General features: G+C 41.6%; 1 protein-coding gene across 8 annotated transcripts in view; it reads right to left on the bottom strand.

Moving 5' to 3' along the window:
* The window catches only part of ZNF521 (zinc finger protein 521), a 241,373-nt gene that overhangs the window by 218,631 nt on the left and 1,911 nt on the right, over positions 1 to 20,831 (bottom strand). For 2 of the 8 annotated variants that reach the window (XM_015855470.2, XM_015855473.2), the window contains exons 3-4: positions 5,243 to 5,305; positions 4,159 to 4,218 (exon numbers count right to left, since the gene is read on the bottom strand). The exons of 3 other annotated variants lie outside the window; for them this stretch is intronic. In XM_015855470.2, the coding sequence (XP_015710956.2) occupies positions 4,159 to 4,218; positions 5,243 to 5,305 (123 nt within the window). The remainder of the gene's footprint in view (positions 1 to 4,158; positions 4,219 to 5,242; positions 5,306 to 20,831) is intronic. 3 more of the 8 variants (XM_015855472.2, XM_015855475.2, XM_015855471.2) reach the window with 2 other exon arrangements.

The raw sequence follows: 20,831 nt of genomic DNA on the forward strand, positions 1-20,831 counted from the left end.
ATTTGCTGTGCAGCCAGAGCACAATCTTCATGTAACACTCACAAGGTTCTTGCAAGCACAAAAACTTCAACTTGGGCAGCAGCTTCCAAGTAAAGGAGCAGCCTGCACTTCTACAAAGCAAAAAGGGATGCTATTCAAGCACATGGGCTGGATGGTGTTGTAGCTATTTTTAAATGCTCTAAATGAATCTAAATAACTCACACTGCCGCTTAGTTTTCCAAGATATTTTGCAACTTTAATAAAACTCCTTAGAACATCACTGGGTTCTTAGCAGCTCAGGAAAAGAAATAATTGTCTTAACTGTTGCAAACTGACCCAACATCATTAAGCACTTGTTGGAAGGCAGCATGTGCACATCGCACGCTATTAGTTGTTCAGCTCAAGCTCCCAGTTTCATCTCATAAAACTGACAGCACTCAGGGAAATGTGGGCACTGGGTCTGAATTTTAACATGAGTATTTAAATGCTGCACATAAAGTTTACAGACCTGTTTGTTTTAAAATAAGGGTAGTGTCTGACTCTGCTTTAAGTACAATGCTGAAGGAAAGAAAAGGGAGGGGAGGGAATTCTCCAGACTTATTATTCAGAGGCGCTTGCACTTTACAGGAATTCAGCAGCACACACACACACGTATGCACACGCACCCCTTAGTGCACAAAAGCCTGAAGAATCACTCCATTTAAAGCTTCCTACTTAGAGACCAGTTATTAAAATTAGAATCATTTTAAGTCTAATAAATGTTTTGCTTCTCCTTCTGCATTTGCAGATATAAACTCTACAGGGACAGAAGTCAGTCAAGCTTATTCCCTTCTGCTGTGACTTCAGAATACATGCTCTAGCCAACTGGCACATTTGTTTTTAGGTCAACACTTAAGTGGGACCCTCTGGGACGTAGGTTCAAGTTTAGCCTGCGACAGCTTTGTGAAACAAGTTCTGGCAGTCTCAGCCCCTCTCCATGAATGCATTTCCAACATGATTCTCTTCCACGAAAAGTTGTCACCTCAGAAAGAAGGTGGTATTTAAAGAGAGACGCTTAGTGAATAGACTGCTTCTTGCTACAACAAACGGCTTCTATCAAGGGCTGTTCCAACCCTAAACGATTACTTAACCTGAGGATAAGCTGCCTTACTTGTGCTCCTCTTTTGAAAGTCTGGAATAAAACACGTGTTAGAAATGCAGTGTGCAGTCACTTATACTTTCTGTGTAACCTCCTATTTAAAGCTCATGCTCACATATGGACTTGAGGGTGTCACTCATCTCTCACATCTTTCTTCCTGATATCAGCAACTACCGCAGACAAGTCCCTCAACAAAGACTGCCTTGACAATAGGATTACCTTTCCCAGTATCTGCAAGCAGCACCGTCATTTCCAGAGGCTTCCCTTTCCCATTTCAGAGACCTACTGAAATTTTTTAACACGCATCAGCAACAATACACACACACACCGGCTCTGTCTGCAGATACCATTCAAAATTATCTGGTATGGAAAGAAGGGTTGTATTTTTGGAACAGAAATAAAATCAGCCTATTAAGGCGCTTAAGGAAAAAAAAGAAAAAAAGAAGAAGAAAAAGAACTGTTGTATTCTCTGCTACTGATTATGTTAACATTATTTATACGTGGAAATTAAAAGAAGTATGATTTTCTCATTACCGTGTTCCCTGGCAGGTGGTTCTCCCTATCCCTTCTTTCTCCTCCTCATAAGGGATGTTATTGCTGTAACTTGGTCTAATAAAACAGCAACTTTGGGGAAAATGAAAAATCGCATTGGCTTAGAAGTGTTGGAGGCAATAAAGCCATGGACTTCAATTAATTTCAAGTATGGGAGCGGTTTAAGGCCAACCAGCAGAAACTCTATTCTGTCCATGTTAAAATGAGGTTTCACCACATTTACTTTTTATAACCCATATAAAAGTCAAGTAAAAGTAATGAATATCTAAAAGCCATCTTGGTGGACTGGCAAAGACTAACTGTATTCTTGAAACTTATCTTACATACTTCTGCCCGTGCTATGAGGATCCATAGCTAAACATCAAACTACCAAGAAAACAGCCCACTTTCCAACCCATTTCCCTGCCTTGCAGCGGACCTCCTTCCAAGCCACTTCTGCATGGAAAAGTGCTGGCAAAAGAAAGGAAAACTAAGATCATGTGGCTATAATTATTACCAGGCAAGGAATATTTCTTCAGCTCAGTGGTAAAGTAAAACTCTGTCGCTCTCTGCTCCCAATAGTGTCCATCGCAAAACAACTGCCTCATTAAATTTCTGCAGTAAGATTAATATGCCGTAGCTGCACTACATTTATAACTTGGTACTCTATAAAAAGCACATTTAATGGTTAGAGCCAGAGTGTAGATACAAAGTATTACTATAAAAACTTCTGGCACTGCGTATACAAAGTGGGCCTTCTGTACTGCTCGCTCTATCAGAAGGGGTTTTGTTTTTAACATCAGCATTACATTCTTGCTAGGGAGAAAAACAGAACGTTAAATCTCACCCAGAAACAGACAGAGAACAACACTGGACAGGATGGGAAATAAATAACCTGTGAGACAATGTAACCATTGAGAAATATCTTAAGGAAAAAAACAACAACAACAAAAGCAAAAACACAGAAAAGTAACTATTCCTTGTCATATTGATCTCTGGTTTCACAGTTCCCTATTTCTTCAAATTGGTGTATGTTTGTAGGAGTCTAAGTATGCTTTTTATTCCCCCATCCCCTCCCCCCCCTCAAGTTTACACATCGCTAAGTGGAGACTTAAGTACATTCAGAAGAACTTCAGAGACAATATACTTCAAAAAGAAGCAGAGAGCTCTCATTTTTTTTGAACGTGGTTTTTATACAGAGCTACTAGAACCTAGGAAAGGCACAAAACAAAAACCCATAGGATGTGAACACAACAGAAATACAAAGTATCCCAGCTGACCACAAAAATAACTGCATTCTTCACCTTCCTAAGAGCAGTAGTCTCGACTGCCCTCAAGCAAGTTACCTACTCTGAGATTGGTGGCCTTCTAGGAACATACAGAATCACAGAATGGCTCAGGTTGGAAGGAACCTCAAGGATCATGAATCTCCAACCCCCCACCACAGGCAGGGCCACCGACCTCCACATCTAATACTAGACCAGGCTGCCTAGGGTCCCATCCAACCTGGCCTTGAGCACCTCCAGGGACAGACGGGGCACCCACAACCTCTCTAGGCAGCCTCTTCCAACACCTCGCTGCTCTCATAGTAAAGAACTTCCTTCTGATATCCAACCTAAATATTCCCTCCCTTAACTTAAAACACCCTGTCCTGCTGTTATCTACCCTCTCAAAGAGTTGACTCCCCTCCTGTTTATAGGCTCCCTTTTGGTACTGAAAGGCTGCAGTGAGGTCACCCTGCCTTCTTTCATCCAGCTCTCCCAGCTCCCTCAGCCTGTCTTCATAGGGGAGGTTCTCCAGCCCTCTGATCATCTTTGATCTTTGAACATCCCTTACTCCAAAAGGTGACTTCACCTGAATAAATGAGACTGCTTAGAAGAGGCACTCCTGCTCTTCCGTAAACCAGTACCAAATATTGCTTGAATACCAAGTCCTCCTTGAATTCTCAGAATCCAACAAAATTTAGAAAAATTAAAGAGCCCTTGTTATAGAGAATTAACAATTACTTCACAACAGCTTTGTCCACCCTATTCTTCAATAGGACTTCAAACAAAGGATCCAGGGATTTGGTACCTGGTCTTACCTAACTGGAAAGAAATTATACAAAAAAAAAAATAAAAGAAATGACACCTATTCACATATTTTACAGACATGAAAATAGTTTGGAATTAATGTTCAAGTTCATCTGAAATGGCATAGGGTGGGGGCTTATGTAGGGGCTGCAGAGAAGGGTTATTTCTAGCAGCAACAAAAAGAAAAGTATGCTGGACTTTCAGAAGCATCTCATCATCACTATCTTGAGCTAGCAGAGGAAGAATTTCTAATTCTCAGGAACTGAAAAGCGAGGAGGAGAGAAATGCTATTTTCCATCGCGAGCCTCTAAAATGCATTTTAGGCTGAAACCAAGGAGGAGGAATACAGGCTTTGCAAAATCACCCCGATACAAAAAATCCCTCACTCAAACTGTTGTCAAACAGTAATCAAACACTAAGGAAGGAATTTGGCATTACCAGTCTGTGCGGCTGTGTGTCCCACACCTGCCTGCAGGTCCTCTGTTTCATTTTCTTCTACTGTCAGAAAAAAAGGTAAACAAAACAAAAACAAAACAAAACAAAACATGTTAGGCAGGTAGCTGAAGGGTTTCAAGCACCTTTACACCAGCTTCAGTACTGAAAGCCAGCAATGCTTGTACAACACAGCCAAGAAAAGCTGATACAGGTCCTCTGCAAAGTGCACACGGAATAGGCTGCTGTAGGGAAGCTACATGTCGGAGAGCAGAGTGACCAAATAAGTTTCATGCCTTAAAAAAGGAATCAAATTTCCTCTAGGATATGTCTTCAGTGCACTCTGCTGTATTTGATTGTGGAAGTAAATGAGGGAATAATTCTGGGCTTTAAGATTCTCCTCACTCATTCGGCATGGATAAGAGAAAGCCTTCTCCTGGCAGACAGGAGAGGTGTGCACTAATTCATACATAAGCTTTAAAAAAAAAATAATAATAATCCTATATTCAGTAGCAAGCATCTCAGCAGTGCAGACAGCCTTGCAAAGGAGAACTAACCCCATGCTGTTTTACTGTATACACCATGCCAGCATCTTTCCCTTGGCTCACAGCTTTCCAGAGCAGTAGAACTAAAAACAATACAATTCTTGTCAGATTCACTATTCAGAACTTGTTGGGCCAAAGTGAACCTAACAAGAGCCATTCTGCTGCTATTTTGAAAAAAATTAGAGAGCTGTTCTGGTATGCTCTGATATGATGCCTAAGTAAGATTGACTCTCCAAAGTCAAAGCAAGGGAAGGCAGAACCGTTTCCCTTTTATTCTCCAATAGACTGAGGTCTTTGAGTTAGGGAGCAGCAGAGAGAAAAGAATTCTTTCTCCCTCCACAGGGGAAAAAGCTGAAAGGGGAAAGATTGCACTTCTACAGCATTTCCACTTTCAAGAATTCAGGCCTCGACAAATAATCATGCAACTGAGTTAAAATCCAAAGCTTTGGGGGCCTTTTCCTGGTCCCTGGGATAACAGAGTGCAAGACATTTAAATCTAGGCACATACTCAAAAGAAGAAATACGCATACACACTCCACAAGTACCTCTTTTCCTCCTCCGCCAACCCCAAGGCTTCATACAATTGGTTGTTTCTAGAATCTGGGTTTCTAGAAAAAAACACCAGTTTTCATGAGGACACTCTTAGGATACCAGAAACCCAAAATACATAACAAAGAGTCAAGTTCAATATCATGAAGGACCCTAAACAAGCTCTCTCTCTGTCCCGGAGCTGTGGCTACACAGTACTAGTATGCACACTTTTCTCACATCAACAGAGAGCTGATTAAGTTTCCCCAAGCCCCAGAGTATGTAAAATATTTCACAAAATAAGAACTGATAAGCTGACTGTTTCACCTAAGCTTGCGTTCTGCAGCCACAAAACCATCACAGCTTGGGCCGCAACAATGCTGCGTGTTTCTCTTTGTCATGCAAAAGCAGTCAGGCCAGCAGCCCCAAAAGGCAAAGGAAACCGGTCAGACAAAGGGAGCAAGGGGAGCAGCTCAGGAAAAAGAGCTTCAAGGAACACGTGGTCAAATAAAAGCTAAGCTAAACAGAGATTTGTCACTAAGGCAGCACGGATCAGTAAGGTTTATTTATACAAGGAAAAAAAATAATGAATACAACTAGTGTACAATTAAGAAAAAAAAGAAAAACACACACACAAAAAAACAAACCACCCACAACCTTTTGTGATGCCCTCAAGACCCAAAGCAAAACCTATGAAGCAGTAGCCCCACCTGCCCCTCATCTTGCCCACCACTAGCTTGGATTTATACCCCAAAAATGTTCTCAAGAACTACAGATTCTAGCCCTTGATGCCCCAAGAGGAAACCCATTGTGGCTATGAATACCTACTGATGAGCTGCAGCACGGGTGCTAGGTGCAGCTGTTATCTACCAGTGAAATACTCTGGCACCACAGGTCTCAACTGTGAACACAGCCCAGAAAGCTCATTTAGGAGCTCTATCATTTTCAAGTCTCCAGAAGGAGTTGAGGTGGTGCCCAAACACTCTCAAGAACCGACTCAAGTGGGAAACTTCAAACTCAAGCACTGTTTGCCCAGAAGTAAACAAGCTCTGCTTATTTAAAGTGGATCTTCATTTAAACGTGTTTGCGAACCAAAATACAAGAGTTGGTCCTTTTGAGTTTTATGTACTGAGTTCTCCCAGCAGCACTAGACCCTCGCTGGCTGCAGGAAGGGTGCATGCTGACACATGCTTGGCTCACAGCTGCACTGATACTGTTAGGTCTTAAAATGGAAATAAAACAAACGTGGATGCTGCGTAACAAATTGTTCCCACGTCCACTTCTATCGTGCATATCCATGCCAGTGTGTGCCTTGTGAAACCAACTGGTTAAAGATCATGAAACTAGATGATCTTTGGGGTCCTTTTCAACCCAGGCCATTCTATGATTCTATGATTCTATTAAACTTCCCCACTATTATGACATCTCAAAATTCAGAGTGAGGCTGAGGTTTGCATTCAACAGAGGTTTGACCTCATTGCAGCCTTTCAATACCTGAAGGGAACTTACTCCCAGGAGGGGAGTAAACTCTTCGAAAGGGCTGATAATAGCAGGACATGGGGAAATGGTTTTAAGTTAAAAGAGGGAAGATTTAGGTTGGATGTTAGGGGGAAGTTCTTCACTAGGAGAGTGGTTAGGCCCTGGAACAGGCTGCCCAGGGAGGTTGTGGATGCCCCGTCCTTGGAGGTGTTCAAGACCAGGTTGGACGGGGCCCTGGGCAACCTGATCTAGTGAAGGTGTATGTTTGGTGGCCCTGCCAGGCAGGGGGGTTGGAACTACATGATCCTTAGGTCCCTTCCAACCCGGGTCATTCTGTGATTCTGTGAGGTTGTCTGCTATGTCTTTACAGCAGTAAAAACAAAAGGAAACAAGCATAAGAACATGCAGTGTAGTGGTTAGCATCTTTCTGAGTTGTTGTTCAACCTTCTAAAGAAATCTTAGTCCCAGAAGAACCACACAGGTCACAGCAGGTCATGACACAAAGACTTGCTAATATTCAACTGTCAAGCAAATTAAACCCCATTTTAGGGGGAAAATACTGTAAAACGAATTTAAAAAGCTACTCCACAAAAACCACAGAATAAGGGAAACCTGAGCATTAGCACCACTCATCTACAAAACGGCACCTCAATTGCCTTTGCTTTAACTTAGGCCATTCCTCCAACGTGCTTGATATGCTGCAGCAGGAAAGCTCCAGCTGGCAGCAGCAGAGAAGTTCCCCTGATCAGCGCTTTAAACCTCTCCACAACTCGATTCTGAAAAGTTCTGTACTATTTCAGCCATTGACCGCTGCTAAACTCACCTACCTGTGATCTTCATGTTTAAGGGACATTACAGTGTCTGAAGTAAACAATTTTCTTTCAGGAGAGAAAGGCAACTTTAAGCAAAACTAATACACTATAAACGCTGCCAGCTGAAAATCTTACTCTAACACTAGTACAAAATGTAACTAAAAAAACCAAACCCAAACAACAACAACAAAAAAACCCACAAGCATTATATGAAAATAAAACAGTAGCATGTATGCACTGTTATTAATTCAAACGTCAAAATTAGTGATATTTTAGGACTGTTATTGTGCATAGGGGTGCCATCTTCAGCACAGCATTTAGCACATCCTGGCATAAGAAAAGATAAACTCTAGATAACAATGTGATAGAATACCGCTAAAAGGAGAGGCCTCAGGAAACCAGAACAATAGCTTATGAATCCAGACCCTGCGTAAGCGATGCTACTGCTCAGTAGCTCTTCCAGATCCACTTGAAATAATGCTGTCATGAAAGCAGCAACGTCTCTTGCCTGTACAATTATGTGTTTGTGACCACAGGTCACTTATTCTGTTAGCTGTTGAAATCCTTTTTGATTGACTTATCTCTTCCTTAAGACAAAACATCAAATCCCTACCACTTATTTTCCCAATGCAACTTTGGAATAACAAAACAACCAAGAAACCCAAATACTACAATTTCTAGACCAGATGAACACAACTGTGACATCACATTTCTTCAGAGTGAGTTGGTCCTGATTTCTTCTTTTTTGTTTGTCTCAACAGCGGAAAATAGAATTCCAGCACATCAACTCCACCTCCCATTATAAAAGCATGCGGCTTGGACAGATACCAGTTTCTAAAATTCTCCTGCAAATATGCATCTCTAAACCAAAGCTGCATCAATGTGAAAGGTTAGGACGCTTCAGCCTGGTACAGCCAGTGCCCAAGGCAAACTGTGCTTCAGCTCATCTCTCATGCTTGTGCTAAGGGACATCAACACTGAGACCAACTCCATCTTCTAAACTCAATACATATATATATATGTATGTATGTATGTATATATGTATTGTATGTATGTATATATATGAGTGGTATTATCAAAGACAGTTCTGGGAGGAAAACCTTGGGATATTCATATAGTGGTCCTACAAATAACTCCTGGCTGCTCCATAGCAACACCTGCTGATCAGGGAAGATTTCACCTCTTCTCCTTACAGTTTCTTCTCAGAACAAACTGTTGGCCTATCAAGGATTATTTTAAGTAGTTAATACAAAACATACCCAGATTTCCTGGTTGGCAGAACCTCATTCATATTCTACTGCCTAACCCCTCACTGAAGAGTTAATCTGTAGCGTTAGCACCCTAAGGAAGAGCACAAGTCATTTCTGGTTGATGCCTGGGAAAAAGCTTGTATGGCAAAGAAATGGATAAAATTAGAAATGTGAAAAAGGACATTTTCACTGAAAGGGAAGCCTTTTGGAGAACCCTGGCTAAGATTTATAGCTTTGGAGCTATTATAAATCATAATGAAATAAAAGCAAAAGATAATTGAAAAAAAAGAAAAGTCTATTTTGTTCTAGTCTAGGTGGGTTAATAAATTAGGAAAAAAAAAAAAAAAAAAGACAAAAAAAACCCCCAAACCTTCCCTGAATGTCTGAACCTCCCTGTTAAACAAAGCAGGAGAAGCCACACATTCCAAAATAAACCATGAAAATAGACCACTATTGATTTTATCCTTCCTAAAACACATTCCTTGAGAGATGTGAAAATAAACCTAATACAGCAACCAAGACTGTCAGAGATAAGAAGTTTGGAATATATATTTTTAACTTGCACTTAGCATTTCCTATAATTCAATACTTGATCCATACATTGCCATTAGCATACGATCGGTAACTCAATTTAAAGCCATCCTGCATAAAAGCTTTTTCCCTAGGACAGAAACTTTGCCAAGTGCATCTTCTATCTACATGTTTGAATAATTTCTTCAGACAAGTAATAGAGACACCAGCTGAATTAGCATAATCAATACACAATTTACTGAGTTACCCAGACAGAACAGAAATAAAACCTGCGTGCCGTTATTTCACCACCTACAAATTACTGTAATTTCTGGAAGTATCTCTCTTTTCTTCTCTTTCTCCCGTGAAGTCACATAAAAAACCAAGAGGACATTCATACCGTGTCCAGGTAGATATTAAGGATGATTAAATAGATTAATCACATAGGCAGAAGGCAAATTTAAGAGTCAGTTACAGGAGGTGCTGAGCATCCTCTGGCTCTATTAAATTCAATAGCTTTTGAAGACGTTTCATACTTGGCAGTAACACGCTGTAGAAATCTAACTCCTTAAGGCTTTGATCAAGATACAAACTGAAATTAAGGGAGCTACAGAGTAGTATTAATGCCAGATCAGATGCCAGCATATCACCTGCTCTGGCTACACCTTGCTCTGCTTTCTGCCCTCCCTGGGCACTGCCACATTAAGGCTCAGCCTTTCAACTCATCCTCACACCATCAGTAAGGAGCAATTCAAATGATGAACCCTGGAAGTTTACAATCATCTCAGTCCACTTCATAATGTTCTGTAAAGACAACCAGTATTCAAAAAAGTTCAGAACTACTGAGAAAGCAGAGAACAGCAATAGCCAGTGTCAGCAAACATCTACCAGCTACTTCCCAGCAACTCAAACACTATTTTAGCTCCCAAGTGTGCACGTACCCCATGTACAGTGTGAGAAGAGCTAGGAAGAAGGGGAAAAGAGAGACATTTGCATGTTAACATTTCTAATAACAAAACCCTCTTAATAGTTGGGAATTCCCTTTTTTCTTCAAGAGATTCCTGTTACAGGAAGGATTCTTCTTGCACCTTTTTTTTAGCCTATCTCAACACCCAGCTTTATTATTTTTTTTTCTCCTTTCCTGCTTTCTTCTTCTTTCTCCCTATGTCATTCTTGTAGAAAGACTGAATTAGGAGTTCCCAATTGGACAGCGATGGTTGAAAAATATCATTGTTTTGCTAAAATATTTTCCTAGGCAGCATATAAGCATAAAAATGATAAATACACTTAACTGGAAAGAAATTACTCTTAAGAAATCCTTTGGGTAGTCTTTGCACCCTTGATCTCCAGGATGACAGTATCCAAATGTGACAGCTGAGGACACCCAGTTTTACATGACACTGTGGGCAGATTAGGCAGAAGGCACCACTTCCTGCAGCAGAAGGAGAATCCTTCCAAAAGCTGGGGACAGGGGATATCATTTCCTAGACAACTGAGATGGGACAGATTAATCCTGCACAGACTGCTAATTTTGCTTCCCTAGATGTCTTGTAGCAAACTTAGGCTACACCTACACATATCCATATTTTTGTTACTTAAGGTAAACTTTAAATAGTATGTTACATTTTTCCAAGATACTTTTATCCAAAGAATCCTAAAGCTTTTTAAAACCGCCAGTAAATTCCAGGTACCCCTAAGACTCTGCACTGTGCAGTGTAACAGATGATTACAGACCTCCAAGTCAAATCTGGGACCATGATGAGTCTTGGCAAAGCAAGAGGGAGTCTCTGCAAGTCAAATCCTAATTCTAGGGTAAGGATGTTCAGCTGTCCTGCCTGCTGCAAACTGAGCTCTCGGTCTTTGTTTTTGGCAATGTGACTGTGTACAACCAGTCCTTTTGAGGAAAGGCACTAAGAAAAACTTCAGTTACCAAACCCAGTGCTTAATAGGAGTGCTGTAAGAGCATTTTCTCTCTGTACACTGAAGTTATGTACCACCTTAAGCTTTCTTACTCTCTTCTCTCAAAGGGACATAATTAAGAATTTTCACTATTTCTACAGACCTGCATTTTCAACTGTGCTTAGAAAACAGGAAATTCATTAAACTGTCTGCAAAAGCCTAAACTCCACAAGACAGAACAATCTGAATCAAGCTGGTGCGTGGATCACAGAACTTCAGTGTAACACTACACAAGTCTGAAGACAGAAGATCAAAGGAAGGAATATGAGGACCGACAATCAAGGTTACTGCAGTTGGCCATGACATCTGAAAATGAGGCACTTTGAGGAGCTGGGGCCATGTGACACCATTCTAATAACGTCAAAGAAAAAGACAGCTTTCTGCTTTGACTCTATTATGTAATGTCAGATATTTATTTGAGTAAAAATACACCCCTTTCAAATTAGATTATCCCTGATTTACCAGAGATATAAATCAGTTTTGAACCATGATTTTGTCGACTTGTTTTTAATCCCTCAAAATTTCAGCTCTGTTATAGATGACTTTTTAGCATCTAGATCACCACTTTGGTCTATATATCCACAAAGGAGCTTAGAAGCCCAAAAAGCTAGTGAGGGGACCCTGCATCTAAATTGCCACAAACTGTGCTCAGGCACCACTCAGGTCAGGCAGTATCAATGGTTTTTTTCATCTGGGCTTTTTCGGTGCTATGCAGCTCAGTGCTGAAATTAAACCAAAGCCCCACCACAGCTGATTTGTAAAACATTTAGTCCTCCTTTCCTTGGATTTGGATGCATTCCTACAGGTTTTTCTTAAGAGCTTACATATCTTTGCTTGGTCGCTACAAGATGTTAGCAGAAAATGTGTGAGTTTCAGTATCTCTTCCTTTCCCCCTCTTGCCCACACCCACTGGTTAGATCACTCAGCCAGGATGTGGGTGGCACATGCTCAACTTTCTTCTTTATCAGAAGGATTTATACTCTTGTCATGAACTTCCTAGAAAAGAACACTTACCCTCAGACTTGCTGTGCACTCATTCATTGCTACTGAAGCTGCCATATATCATCTAAAATATTCACTGAACTAGAAGGAAGGAGAATTAGCATGATACTACATCCTTGTAGTCAGGGCACTCACCTGAGAAGCAGGACACCTGGATTCCAGATCTAGTTTCTGTGAAATAACTCATTAGAAAAAATACTACAGTAAGTAGTTGGCAAACCATGACCTGGGTCTCTTCTTTCTACACAGGTACTCAAACCATCAGACACTTGAATCTTGTGTATGAGCACTCCTTCTCGCCCCTCTTCTCCAACAAGCATTTAACTACACTTTTGAAGAGGGGAATGTCACCGGCAAGAAGGGCCACACTTTGCTGCAGACTGACTGATACACTGCCAGTGAGATACCAGATTCAAACACCCCCAGCCATAGCACAGAACAGAACTCCTATCTCTCACACACTAGCAGAGTAAAAAACTCCTCAGCCAAAGAGAGAGGAAGAGCAGTAGCACAGCCCCCCAATTCATTCTGTTCTGGGAGAAAAAGAACATCCTGTTCCCTGCCCCCAGTAGCAGGGCCAGAGCTGTGACTGTTGACTGCAAGGTAGCCGAACGTGCTAGTACCTACATCTAGAATGTACATCTACATCTAGATGTACCTACATCTAGAATGAGAGGAGGTAAGATGCACTATTCCTTCCAAGTACTTCATGCTGACTGCACAATACATTTCCTACTCATTTCCTACTCAACAACATCTGCAAGCCCCTAACTTGCCTAAGAATTGTACAAGTAATCCAAGTACCTGATGCAAGGTGCTAATGCCACTAGGCAACCAGTCATCTGAAAACCAACTACTGCAGCACCCAAGCCCTTCCTTTGGGTCTGGCCTTCAGAGCTTTCTTTGTTGATTTTCATTTGTATCCGGTGAGTCCTCTACTCAACCGATCCACTAGAAAAAGGGCAAAGTGAATCTTTTCCTACACTCCATCCTTTAGAAATCATTAAATCCAACCCCTTTTCAGCAGTCACACTCGCAGACCAATGGCAATCTGTTTCCTTCTCCCATCTTCAGAGCAAAAATGTTACATCAGGCATGGATCTTGACATCCTGTTGTCCTGGAACCCGTGAATCAGAAAGTTCCTTCCTTGCAATTGTATTCTTTGGAGGTGGAAAATAATTAACTTCCCCATCCCCCCACCCCCTTCCTACTGCCACTGTCAAGTTTAAGAATTCACTTGGCTGTTTTCTTTTCCAGACAGTCATCACAACTCAGTGCCAGAGAAAGTTTTGTTGATCAAAGCACAACCCGGTCTTCCCAAGGACACTGACTCACTACATCACATCATATGGTCCAGCAACACAGCAGGTAGCATGGGTTTGTTTTTCAAGTTCCTTTCAAGAAGTTACGGAGTCAGTAATGGAAGCTGAACTCAATAGGCTACCAAAAGGAGCAAACAACAAAAAACAAAACCCCAAAATTCAACTATCAGGGATTTCATCACCTGATACGTATTTTCCTAGCAAAACGTAAGCTAACATTAGTAAGGTCACACCTTTCAGGGACTGTTTACAAAAGCCAGTTATGGTGAAGTTAACCAAATCACTTAGATTGAAAAGTTCTCCGCGTTTCCCAAACTCATGCTGAACACTGAAAGTCTGCATGATTTCCCGTAGTACAGGAGAAACAAAAATCCTATTGCGGGTTATTGCCCCTCTAAAAATGGGGTTGGGAAGGAAAGGAGCACTGCTTCTCTCACTAGCAGAATCCCGGCTACTTGTCTTAGGGCAAAATGATATTCTGCTTCAGCCCAGGGGCTGTTTAACTAGTGACTGGCATTTTCAAATTTGTAAGAAGTGTGTGCTAGTTACAGACCCTTCACTTTTAAAGAATCATAATAAGCACTTGTCAAATCAGAAGAGAAGGCAGCAGGGGCAGGGGGGTGGCTGTATCAACAGCCTTATCGAATGACTTAAGAAAAAATGCTCAGAGGAATAAAAACTCTAACCTTAGAAAGAACAATTACACCTAACTGTGCCTGTATTTAAAAGCACCTCTCTGCCTTGCTCCCATGATAAGAAAAAAAGAGGAAGAAAATAACACCAAGGAAAATACATCCCCCCGAAAAATCTGAAATTCCACTGGGCACCGATAGTGCTGGATCAGTGAGCAACAAACCTACAGTCCTTTGGAGTGCACATTACACAGACTCAATTGTATGATAAAGAATAACTTGCGCAGCATCACTCCAGTTAGAGGAAAAGCCAAAAGGCTCATGTGCGTGCGTAACAGAACACGAACAACCTAGACTAAATAATAAGAATAAAAAAATAAATAAAAGGAAGGAAAAAAAATTTCCCTTCTTCAATAATTATGAGCTATGGAGGAAAAGAAAATGTTTAAAGCTAATGGACTTTGAAGGTAAAAAACCAAACAAACAACAAGAAAGCATCAACAGTGTTAATGGGTAATGTCAGTCTGGGAGGACAATGGTCTTGGTTTTAAATCTTTGCACTGGAAGAGGGGGATTTTGTGCAGAGTTGCAGAAGTACATATAGGACAGAAGAGCATAAAACCAATTTCTTAGAAAGCGGTACGGTTGAATTAAAATGCTAATTATAACATGTTGTAATAAAGATACCCCCAAGATCAGCCCTATCTTTTTTGCTATAGCGGAGTCCCTAGGCATATGGCTAAGTATTCCTTGATCATTATCCTAGCTAAAACCGGAGCTACTGAAGTTTAGGGGAGTTGTATCTAACAGAATTTCTTTCATCTCTAATAATTGCTAAACTAGCATAATTGCTGATACTTGAGGTGAAATAGAACCCAAGTTGTCTAAAAGTTAAAACAAAAACAAACCTCACCACCTCTTTATGTACTTCTTATTTTTTCCAGAACCCATTGCCAAGAATTGCATTTTGATTTAAAAGCCTTTAAAATCTTCACATGTGCTATCTGACTTTTCCAATAGAGAACTGGGAAAGCTGAATGCTTTTCTACTAAGGGTGCTGCAAAATATATTTGAAAACAGACATCTACTCTTTCACAGCATCAAATAAAGGAGGCCAAAAATCGTCACAGATTTGTTTGTTGTCCCTTCTGAGAAAGATAATATTTACATATGCACACATACATGCCACGTCTCTGATTTAAGGGAAACAGAGCGTTTTCCCTACCAGGACTGATTCTGACTTTAAGTAGCTCTACAGGAATCAATGGAAACCTTAAAACACATCTGGGAAAAGATGCTGAGAGGTCTGTCTTGAGGTATCAGCACTGGTACTATATTTTCATCAATTTAAAAACAAAAACACCTGATTTGAAACGTTTTACAAAGATAAAGCCACAAATCCACGTGGTCTACGTAAAACATTGACAGTTCTTCTAGATCCTTTCCTCATTTGCAAGTACTTAAAAGGCTTTTTATTTTTTTCTTTCAAAATGCATGAGCCTCTACATACTGAATCCTCTGTTTCAGGAGGAAGAAATAAGAGCTATTAAACACACTGTAAATTAGATTGAAAGAATGACAGAGCAAAAGAAAGCCCTTCCACACATCTCAGCTCATGGCTCATACACTGCGTTACCCCACACACATCAGAAAAGTGCCTCCATCCCGACAGCTTCCCGTCTTAACCAAGTCAGCAGCAACTGGGGAAAGCAATGTCAAACTGAACCAAACACACAGTTCTTCTGTCTCTTAATGTTGTATTTGTCACAAGTTTTCATTTCTGTGGGAGCGAGCTGTACAACCAGTAGCAGTTCAGATGGTCACGCCTAATGGTACCTGTTCCTAAGTACACAGTGATGGTCAGTAAAAGCCGTGCAGGCCCCAAAGATGATGGAGGTGATGCTGCTGTAATTCTCAAGCTAATTGAGACAGTCAATAGCACTATGTGTGGCTAAATTCAGTGAAAATTACTACAGGTTAGTGATGGTTTTGTTGGTTTATTGTTGTTTTTTTTATTAATACATGAAGGAGAACAGGGCACATGTTGTTGAGTTAAAGGAGAACACTATAAATAGCCCGCATTATACAGTGATTCTGATCTTGAATCCTCTTTGTAATTTGCTTTTTCAAGTACTCTTTTATGTTCAATATCTTAATTTTTGCCCTTTTTTGGATGGCCAAATACAAGCCAGCGACCCATTCATGCATCAAACAGATGTTTCTGCTTTTCAGGCCAAACGGAATCTTACAAATTTTTTTTGTTCCCTCCCTATGAAATGATGATGACAAAATAACAGAGTCCCTGAAATCAGCCTGTTCAGAAGTTCTTTGGACTGGCAATACTGGAACAGTAAGTCAAGTTCAAAGAAATCATGCCAATACTAATTGCTGGTTTTGTTTATGCTGGATTGATTATACTCTAATCAGCAGACAATCTAATGACTTTAGAGTCTAGTCCATGTAATTTAGAAGCTGGTTGGGGCTGAGGGTAAATATTCAAATAGTTGACAGAGACACAGAAATGTAAAGGCTACGGTCTGAAGGGGATCCAAATGTCAAATTCTCTCTAAGCTGTCATCACTATTAAGATTTCTGTTTTGATCCACCACCCTTAGCACTACAGCACAACACTTGCACCTCTGTGTGGGAAACACCCTTTAGCTTTGAATTTACGATGAGAAAACAAGTCACGTTAAAACACAGCCACATTTACTCAACCCTCCAACCAACACTCTGTGTCAATTGAGGCACAGCTGTAAATTCAGCTGGGATGGAAAGAGGACCAAGGTTTGCTTCAAGAGAAGGAACAACTTACAGAGACACCCAGGGCTTGCCAAAATATCTCCAGACACAACTTTAAGCAATGCATCAATTGGTAAAACACAGCAGATAATTCTTTTCCTTCTCATCTTTCTAGGAACTAACACTCACTAATTTCACTTCTGCAGTTACACGTAGGATACAAAATTACACGGAGCATAAAAGACTTAGAAGTAACAACTTTATTTGTTTTTTGGTTTTTTGGGTTTTTTTTTTAAGGAAAAATAAAAGATCCCTTTCAAAGATCATTGCTTCTATTTAATCTGTGGGGATGTTGTAGTTTCCTTGTGATGGCTTATCTAACACCTACAATTTCAGCAGTTTTCATGGGTGACTTCAGCATAGTGGGTATCGCCTGACTTCAGCTTAGAGAAACCTGAATTCAGCATTTAGTAGGACTACACTTTCATTCAGGTTTGCGTAAAGATTACCTCTTTTTTCTTTTTTAAGGTAACTATTTCTGTGACTTTTAATTTATTTCTAAGCAGAAAGTTTCACACCAAAAGCCTTCAGTGAGGGCAAAAGAAAAACCTCAAGCCCTCCTGAAATTAAAACCCTGTAAATTCAAAGGGGGTAAGCAGGGCAGTCAGCAACCTAAGTGTGATATCTATAAAGCATGCCAAGTCAGAAAAAAGGTTTACCATTCAGGTAGCCAAGTTAAACAAGATAAAAGCAAGCTGCTCTTCCCTCCTTTGCTTTCTCAGCTCAGGGGTCTCCAGCATGGCTTTCTTCAGGAGATGCTGCTGTCCTCAGGAGATAACAGTGTTAAGGAGACATTCCCATCACCCTTCTTCAGCACCCTGCACAGGGGCTCTTATGGAGGCTTTCAGAGGGGCATCGTATCTCTGACTTACCTTTCCCCACCTGCTTTGCTTCCTGCTACCCTCCCTCCCCCACTAAATGTATATATTCGCTGATTTTGATCGGGTCAATGATAAATAATACATTTAAAAAATAAAAAAGTAGGCAAGGAAATGTGATAAGTTAATCAGTAAAATAAGATATAGGTTAGGACTACTGAATTTTATGCAACTGATCTTTCTTTTTCCTAAAAGAACCTGGCAGTTGAACTTCAGTTCCTCCTTCCTAGAATCATATAAGGTATTTAAATCACCATTTCTCAGAAAGTTAAATAATTTAATCTCTTTTTTCTCCATCATTTCTGCCACAACCCTGTAGTGTGTCTGTAAAAGATGCATTTTAGAAAAAGCGCTTACTACCTTATTTCTCCTCTGGTAAATATTTTTATTACTTTTAAATTGAAGAGGGTTTGCCGTGCCTTTTTTATCATGAGAGGTGCTCATCAGTAGGTGTTGGGGGGCAGGCAGGGCAGAGTTGGCAACAAACCCAGAAGAGAAAAAGAAAGAAAGAAAAGGAGAAAGGGGGGGTAAAAAAAAGAGAAAAGAAATAGGAAGAGATCAGAAACATAAACAGAAACCTGGGTTATTCAGAAGAATATTTTCCAAAAAAAAAAAAAAAAAAAAAAAAAAGAAGAAGAAGAAATTTAGTCATTAGCAAGTTCTTAACACCCACCATTTCAGATGAACATTAGTTGAACGCATTCGGTATAAAAACTCAATTGTCATTTTGTTTTAATGTATTTACCTGCCTCGTATCGCTATTCCCCTAAGATATAAGTTTCAAATTAAGTTATCAAAAGTGACAGACGTATCAAAAATATCTCTTCTATCCTCCCCCCAGAACGGGTTGCTAAGTACATGACAAATTGGAAATGTAATGTGTAACTCCATCTTTTATTTAGATGTGAAGCAGCACTTGTGAGTTTAAATAACTAATTTACATACAGTCAAAGAAGAGTGGGTTGGTTTGGTTTTTTTTTTCGGAGAAACAATTTAAAATACTGTTTATTTTTGAACTATAGAACTATATTTTGTCCTGACCACATCAGTAATACTACAGAAATGGGGGATTTAAATAAATCCTGAGTTGTAATTCTCCTCGCAACGTTACTTACAGCTTTTGTTTGTTCACTACAGATGAAGATGTAATAACTGATGGGCAGGCTCTTATCAATGAATTTAAATGCCATGTCTACAGAAGCATCTTTAAACTCCTCAGATGAAGCACGTTATCAGCCCTGAAGAAATCTTACCATCGGGCTGCTTTCAGAGTGCTGGTAATCTACTCACAAATGGACACGATTCAAGAAAAATAACACAGAGAAAATGAAAAAGATATCTGAACAAAGGCCACCAGGAACGATAACCCACTCCCCAAAGGTAATTACAGCAGCAATAATTACAGATGATGATTGATTTACTGCCTCCTTTTAGTTGAAAAACAGTAAATAAGATGCTGTGGAGAAATCTGCAGCATCTCTGTCCTGAACATCAGGAGGTTTCCTTCAGTCAGGAGTTTATTGTCAGCAACGCAAGCTACTCCAGCTGAACCGTGCGATGTTGCTGTTTTCTCATGTCAGGGACTCTTAAGCTACCGGTGCATAGGGAAGGCAAAGTCCATACCTCCACATAAAATGGAAGCTGTATCTTTGGCTTTATTTAAGCGGGATGCTCACAGGAAGGTATCTCACAGACCTTCTTTTCTGGAGCACACCTAGCAAATAAGCACGAGTGAAGCACATCTGTCAGGAGAACAATTTTCTCCATCTGCCCATCAATTCCACACATCTCCTATTTGCTCTGAAATACCTGGAGGTCTGGAGCTACATTCGGTTAAAGCTTCCCAGCACCCTTTTGCAGATAAGGCCAACCGGCCGCCCTTCCGCCGGCTCCAAACTCTTTGTTGCACGTAAATAAATCCTCCCCGGGAAGCCGGGGATGTAAACGCGCACTCTGGCTGCAGAACTTTCCCCGTGGGATCGCTGTTATGAGGTGAAGGCACAGCAGCTAGTTTGTTCCCCGCGAGATGCCAAACAAAAGCACCCCTGAACTGCACAAACTTCCCTCAACAGCAGGTAAAGCAGCACGTCGAAGCTTTTAAAAGGGGAAAGCCTGCCCTAAAGCTCATCGAAGTCAACAACTTGAGGCGGGCAACTCGTGGAAAGAGTTGTTCCAAGCGAGCCAAGCTCAGCGCTGCCCGGTCCCTCACCCCGGCGGCGGCACAGGGCCCCCACGGGTGAGGGTCTGCGCCCCGCAACGCTCACACACACACATCCCCAGCTTCCAGAAGTTGCCCCCCGGCAGCATCAGGCCTCCCCCCACCCTCAAAGCGGCCAACTTATTCGCGTTGCTGACCTGACGCAACTCAGGCTTTATTCAACTCCACGCATCCAAGGAGAGAGAGAGAGAGATGGTGATGGGAGGTGACAGCCACCCTCCCTCCGCCGCCTTCCCCTCTCGGGCACCCGGACCAGCGGCTCCTCGGGGGGCGGCCGCTCCTCAGGGGGAGCCGCGGGCGGGCGGAGGGGCGGCGGCGAGGCCAGGCCGAGCGGGGCGGGGAGGCGGAGCGGGGGGGGCTCCGGGCCGGGACTCCGCAGCCTCCTCACAAGCCGCCCTTTGTCCTCCTGCGGGTCCCCCTCCTCCCGCTTGCCCGGGGGCCGCGCTCCCTCCCTCGGTACCCCTTTCCCTCCCATCCTAGAGTGGATGTATGGATGTACGTGTTTATTTATCGACACCCTCCCTCCCCCTACATCGCACATGCCCCCCCCCTCCACGGCGAGCGAGCGAGCGAGCGAGGGGCCGCTTCACGTGATAGCCGCCGCCACATTCCTCTACAGCCCCAACTCCGGCCCCGCACCGGGAACTTCGGCCGCCCCACCCCCACCGGGACCGGGAGAAGGGGAAAGAGGGAAACCCACAACTTTTCGTTTAAATAATAATAATAATAATAATAATAAAA

The sequence above is a fragment of the Coturnix japonica genome, chromosome 2 (assembly GCF_001577835.2).
Source record: "Coturnix japonica isolate 7356 chromosome 2, Coturnix japonica 2.1, whole genome shotgun sequence".
NCBI lineage: Eukaryota > Metazoa > Chordata > Aves > Galliformes > Phasianidae > Coturnix > Coturnix japonica.